Consider the following 6482-nt stretch of genomic DNA (forward strand, 5'->3'; position numbering starts at 1 on the left):
AAATCTGAAGCCTCCAAACTGGAAAAACATCCAGGCGGGAATACAGGGAGGGAGAATCGGAAACCAGCTGTAAAGTACCTGTTAGTGGAAACACTTTTAGTGTGTCAGAGACCTTTGACAGTTGATGTTGTGCTTTGAAATGCCTTATTTTGAAACGACAGGAAGTTTGTCAGGACTAAACCACAGAAGAATAAGTTTGATTTTTAAATTTTATTTCACCCTAAACTCTGTCTGAGCCAATCAGAGTCTAAGCAGCCAATCACAGCAGTGGAAATAAACACCTGTGTGTGGTTATAGATACAGGTGGGGGTGACCCTCAGGTGTCAGACCCCGTGAAGGCACGCGATCCCGATGAGGAGGAGGAGGGCTGTTGGCCTTTCACCTCCGTGACGTTCAGCTACCTGTCAGTCTGAGCTCAGGGCGCAAGCTCCGAGCATGGTCGCCTGTTTCCGGTGACGTATAGCGACAGCGCGGGAACCGTCAGTAGAGTCTGAGTAGAAACGGGATGAAGGTTTATTTCTGCGGCAGCATCCGCGGCGGGAGGGACGACGTGCACGTGTACCGGAGAATCGTGCACGCGCTACAGAGCTACGGGACCGTATTGACCGAGCACGTGAGCAGCGCCGAGCTCAGCGACAGAGGTCAGAGGTCACACACAGAAAACTCATATGCTCATATGAACAAAGGTAGGACGATTTGCCACTGAAGTTCGTGTTGTGCGCATGCGTAGAAACAACGGGTAGGATGGTTTGTCGGGTAGGATGGATTCCCAGAACACCGGCAGTCAGAACGGTGCGCGTTCACATGGTGGAAGAGGCTGGGAATCGATTTCTCTGATTCTATTCGATTCCAACTGAGACAGTCAGAAATGTCATAATTCTGATCAGTTATCAGCACATCTCCATGTTTTATGTCTGTGTATGAAAACAAAGCTGTGAGACTTCATCAGAGGTGTGAGCATTACAGCAGAGGCCTTCGTGTCAAAGTAACTGAGGATAAAAACATAGAACATTTTCCTGCTTTGGCTTTTTATAGCAGATAACCTCAAAAATATTAAACTGAAGCAAACCATGAATCAGCATGTGAACATTACCTGATGCTGCTGAAGTGAAGCACAGCAAAGTTACAGACACAGCTGAGCAAACATTTGTTCAGTATTGAAGAGCAGAAATGAGGCTGTGATGTCAGAGGCCGACACTGAACACAGCAGCAGACTGGTGCCTGACAATAACAGCGCTTTGATGGTAAACTGGTCTCTGAGGACACAGAGGGAGAGAGAGAGCTGTGCAGGAAGTAACAGCCAAAGTCAGAGTGACGAGCTTTATCAAACGTGAAGCATCAGAGAGGGCGAGGTCACACCAGCACCTGCTGACCTCCAAGGTAAAAAAAAAAATTTCAGAAATAAAAGCATTTGCGTCACAAAAATGGGCGGAGTCACATTAACTGTATCCGATTTCAGGTTTGGTTTTCTGGTTCTGACCTTCAAAATAAGAGTGTGTGTGTGTTTGTGTGTGCGTTATGTCACTGAACTGCTGCACTATGATTGGACAGGAGAGAACAATGCAGCGTCCGGGGACCAGGCCATTCACAACCGAGACTTGGATTGGCTGCATCAATCTGATGGTGAGAACCAATCGTTTTGTTGATCGTTGATCATGGAATTTGAGCCAGTGACCCATGTGACTTCTGACCTCTGATGTCAGTGGTTGTTGCCGAGGTGACGCAGCCGTCTCTGGGTGTTGGCTACGAGCTCGGTCGAGCCGTCGATATGAAGAAAAAAATCTTCTGCCTGTTTAGACCATCGTCAGGACGAAGTGAGTGCACTTCCTGTTTCCTCATTGACACGCTTCAACCTGGTTGGCTGCTTCGTGCTGACTTCCTGTTTCTGTGCAGTCCTGTCGGCCATGATCCGAGGAGCCACTGACGTCGAGAACTTTGTGGTGCGAGATTACAGCGAGGACGAGGTGGAGAAGGTTCTGGAACAGTTCTTCAGTAGCCTGAAAAACTGAAAGCAGCTGTTCCAGATGTGCATCGCCTTCCTAACTAAAGTGAAGCCCTGTGATTGGTCCATGTCTGTTAAAATCAAAGCAATTTCTTTTCCAATTGAGATCGTGAATGTTCTTGTGCTTTTAATGTGAAGGGACATGCTTCACGTGTCTCTGAGGATATTTCTTGCTGAAATGGTCATTATGGTTCTGATGGTTTCAGGTGATTCTCTTCTATTTTTTTCCTGAAACTGTTTTAAATTCAAAGACTCTGATTTGGTTCATACTTAATGTAAAAGTTCAAAGGTCCCCCTGCATTAAAATACTCCGGACAGTCCGTTCTCCGGCTGATTCCTTGTTCACTGGAAGCTTGTTACAGGTGATTCAAACTGCATTACCCACAATCCTTTGCTGAGTTATCGCACAGAGGGAGGCGCAGCAAGACTCAGTTCCTGCGGCTACCAGCAGGTGGCAGCAGAGCCTGATACAAATCTGTGTGTGGGGCTACCGTCCAGCCTCAGAGGAAACGGTCGCTGACGAGGCGTTCGGGAACAGCTTGATAAACCTGGTTATTTTTGCAAGCAGGTAACAGGAGCGTCCACAGACGCTACAGACCAGGTGTAACATACCTGGACGTTGGAATCTTTATTCCACTCGATCGACATAAGCTCTGACATCTGGAATTCCACCTTAAATACATGAGGAAAGGCTGCTCCTCCTCCCAACATTCAGCTACAAACTCCACACGCGTCACAGTGGGGGAAAATCTGCTGCTCAATGCATTTATTGATCAATCACTGAAAAGCAGTCCATCTCTGCATCCACATTCAGAACTGCGGCGCCATTAGGAGGTTGCCAGGTCCATCCCGGCTCCACCTCCTCGACCATCGCAGTGGTAATGGATTGGATTTCAAGGCACCCAAAGCGCTTTACAACACCACTATTCATCCACTCTCACATTCACACACTGGTGGAGGCAGCTACAGTTGTAGCCACAGCTGCCCTGGGGCAGACTGACAGAAGCCAGGCTGCCATATCGCGCCATCGGCCCCTCTGGCCAACACCAGTAGGCGGTAGGGTAAAGTGTCTTGCCCAAGGACACAACGACCAGGACAGAGAGTCCAGGGACCGAACCGGCGACCTTCCGGTTACAGATGCGATTCCCAACTCCCTGAGCCACGGTCGCCCCTAGTAGATAAAAACCTGCTTGGGCATGGGTAACAGAGAAGCATCGCCCATTTACTTGCGCAGTACCTCAGGGAACTACGCGAAGGTCTCACAGGTCATGTGACCCCACGATGAGAACACAAAAGGTCGAACACAGAGCGCCAGCTTCAGTCAGTCACACTGTTCATGAGCTGCTGTATTAATAAAGTTTGAACCAGGAAGTGAAGCTCAGACACGAGACGATCTGATTGGTTTGTACTGCATGAAGGAAATAAACTCCAACCTGACTTAAAGGTCCTTAAAACAATAACAGGCGAGGAGGCGGAGCTTTGTTTAAAATATTTTATTAGCTTTAAAATATACATTGTTTACAAACTGAGAAAATAAAATTGTCAGAGATTAACAGTCCGTTTCTGTCCGCCAGGCGAGACGCGGCAAGGACAGGAAACCACCCAGCTGACCCCGAAAACACCGCGCCTGGGGTCAGAGGTCGTGACCTCAGACAGCACCCGTTGGGGGGAGAGCGTAAGGGGCGGGATTACAATCAGACACTCCCCCACTAGTTACCGTTTGTCGGTCCTCGGGTGACTCCATGTCGTCTTCACATAAGCCCCCCGCCCGTCCGTCCGCCCGCAGCCATGATGGTGTCGGCTTGGTGCAGACACATCGAAACAGAACGAAAAAAGAAAATACAGTAGAAACGTGTGTTTACCTTTTTAGCGCCAACAGTGAGGCCGCCCAGCTCCACCTGCACAGGTGAGCCAACTAATACAGAGGCTTCCAAACAGGATCTGACTCATCAACGCCATTTTTTAAAAATCATCTACTCTGTAAAAGGAGACGCATAACAGCGCAACACCACACGTTAGCAAGCACTGATAACGGAGCTTCCAAAAACATCAGACGAACACGACAACAGGAGCTGCTCGCCGCTGTCACGGGGCCTGGAAATCAAGGACCCACTGACGCGAACACTTGCATGTTTCTCTGATGCATGCTGGGACACAGAGTCACTTTAAACAGGAAGCAGACAAGAAAAACACCACTTCAGTCTGACCTTAGATCACCAGAGTCGTTCATCACCGTTTCCTACCTCTTTAGTTAATACTTTTCAGAATAAAAGCATTAACTAAAGGCTACAACACACTGACACTGTGAAGCGTTTTAATGTGAAGGGTAAAACAAGCAGAGTGATGTCATTGCTCCGACAAGTCGCATCATTAAAGATGTACGAGTCCTCATGTATCATCTATTTATACTCTCTCTCACACTGACACACACACACACACACACACCTACCTTTTGGTTTTGTACCAGGTAAACGGTACCAGGACTCCGACCCTGAAACCTGGTCTGTTTGGAAAGTCTCAGTGACCTCATTCCTCACAGTCTCACACTCTCTCACACACACACACACACACACTGAAATATTAGCGAGACGGAAAAAAGGTGAATAATTTAACAGCAGCTGACGACTCCAGCAGGAGGACGACATGTCTGCAGGATGAAGGACTCGCAAAAGGAAAAAAAGGTTTAAATGTTTCATCAGCTCGCAGCTTTGAGCTGCTCGCTCCGCTTGTCTATGTTTTATTCACCTGCAGTCTGAGCAGGAAGCCCCGCCCACCTTCACCTCAGTGTTTCCACTGGAAAAATGCCTGAAATGTCCTCACAAACACCTCAAGTCTCTATCAATACGACCCCCCCCAAACACACACACAGTCCACCTGGACACGCTCAGGGTTCGATGCTCCGGCGTGACGTTTGGTGCGGATTCGTTTACTTTTTCTGCTGTTTAATTTCAACTGAATCAGTGCGTACTCTTTTGGTCTGTTTCCCACCATCTGTCAACTAACAATCTGAAAACTACATCACTGTGACATCATCACGGTGTATAATGGGGCAGATGTAGCATGTTGTGAGGTCAAACAGAGATGGCGTCCTTCAGCGAGACATCGCGTGCTGATTCACATCGTCAAAGTTACGATTAAAAAAACAAACAAACAAAAAAACCCAAAAAAAACCTCAGTCCCACAACGCCACGGTTGGACCAAGATGCCTCACTTCCTGTTTGAACTGTGAGTTACAGCAGCGGGCACATCTGACCTCACATGCGGTCACTGCGTGGTCGCTACTGTCACTAGTCGTTACCAGACGTACGAGTTAATCCAGTTGGTAAAATTTAAATTGACCAATGGCGGTAATTGATTGTGTCCTAAATATTATGCAGCCATCTGCCACCAGGTGGCGCATCGCTGTTGAGAAATGCCATAAACGTCAACATGAACTCCTCGACGTTTCCCCAGAGGAGGAGGGAGGCGTGAACTTCCCTGCTGTCACTTCAGATAATTGTCGGTGTGCATTGTTCATAATGCTCGCACAGCGTTTAGTCCGTTAAGTTTCAGACATACGCACAGGTGTGTAAATGTCACGTAGCATGCACACGGGCAGTTTACATCTCAGAAAGCGCTGAAACTCATCAAACAGTCGATTGTCGCTACGCCACAACCACAACTCGACCTTCCCACCACATCAGCGAGCGGCCTAGCTTTAACTTGTCAGCGGCTGCAGCGCTCTCCGCTGTGACATCACGTCCCGTGAAAGCGGCTGAAAACTGTGAGCAGCTCCCGTTTCTGTAAATAGTTTTCTCTGCAGGAAACCTGAAAAAAGCCCCTGAACATTCCACCATTAATCCGTCCAATGATCGATCACCTCCGTTAGTCAGAGAGGCGGGACCAATCGATGACCCAACGTCGGGCCTCGGTGGGAGTGACAATCAGAGCTGTGAGGAGGCAACGAGCTGACATTCAATCAGAAGAAGAACAGAGTGAGGTCAGGTACGGAGGCTCACAGGTGCCACAAATATAAACTCCTCCAGGCCACCGGGGGCACTGCAGGAAGTCAAACAGATTCTTTGATTTCTGTTTTAACCCCAATTTCCCCCACTATAGAGGCTTTTCTTTTATTTTGTAGGAATCAGTTTGCTATTTAAAGGAATATCAGTAGAGTTTTTGTTTTCAATCATCATTTAAATGAAACTGAGCATTTCTGGCACCGACAGGCTTCTGTAGACGCACGACAAAAAGCACAAACTGACCGGGGGGGGGGGGGAATCAAAAATCACAAATCTATAAACGGCAAACAATAAAACTAATAACAGATCAATACTCAATATTTCACAACAAAAAAAACAAAAACATGACAGCAAAAAAACAAAACTGGTACATTCCAGGTGTGAGTTGAGAAGAAGCCCCGCCCCCAACCCACAGGCTGGGTGTTCGAGGGGGCAGAGGTGAATCTGGGTCAAAGGTCAAACCTCAGTCTGCAGCTCCA

General features: G+C 47.9%; 1 protein-coding gene across 2 annotated transcripts; it reads left to right on the top strand.

Moving 5' to 3' along the window:
• Window positions 1-436: 436 nt before the first annotated feature.
• On the top strand, window positions 437-2335 carry dnph1 (2'-deoxynucleoside 5'-phosphate N-hydrolase 1). Of its 2 annotated transcripts, none has more exons than XM_085427341.1 (4): window positions 437-686; window positions 1552-1623; window positions 1704-1814; window positions 1894-2335. In XM_085427341.1, exons 1-4 carry the CDS (start codon window positions 506-508, stop codon window positions 2007-2009), a joined length of 480 nt encoding a protein of 159 aa, XP_085283467.1. In that variant the 5' UTR covers window positions 437-505; the 3' UTR covers window positions 2010-2335. The 2 variants fall into 2 exon arrangements, with proteins under 2 accessions (XP_085283467.1, XP_085283468.1); XM_085427342.1 differs by having other exon boundaries at window positions 442-641; window positions 1894-2334.
• Window positions 2336-6482: the final 4147 nt, after the last annotated feature.

Source organism: Rhamphochromis longiceps, linkage group LG13 (genome assembly GCF_057381845.1).
Source record: "Rhamphochromis longiceps isolate RC_006_pf linkage group LG13, R_longiceps_female_GT1.1, whole genome shotgun sequence".
Taxonomy (NCBI): Eukaryota; Metazoa; Chordata; class Actinopteri; order Cichliformes; family Cichlidae; genus Rhamphochromis; species Rhamphochromis longiceps.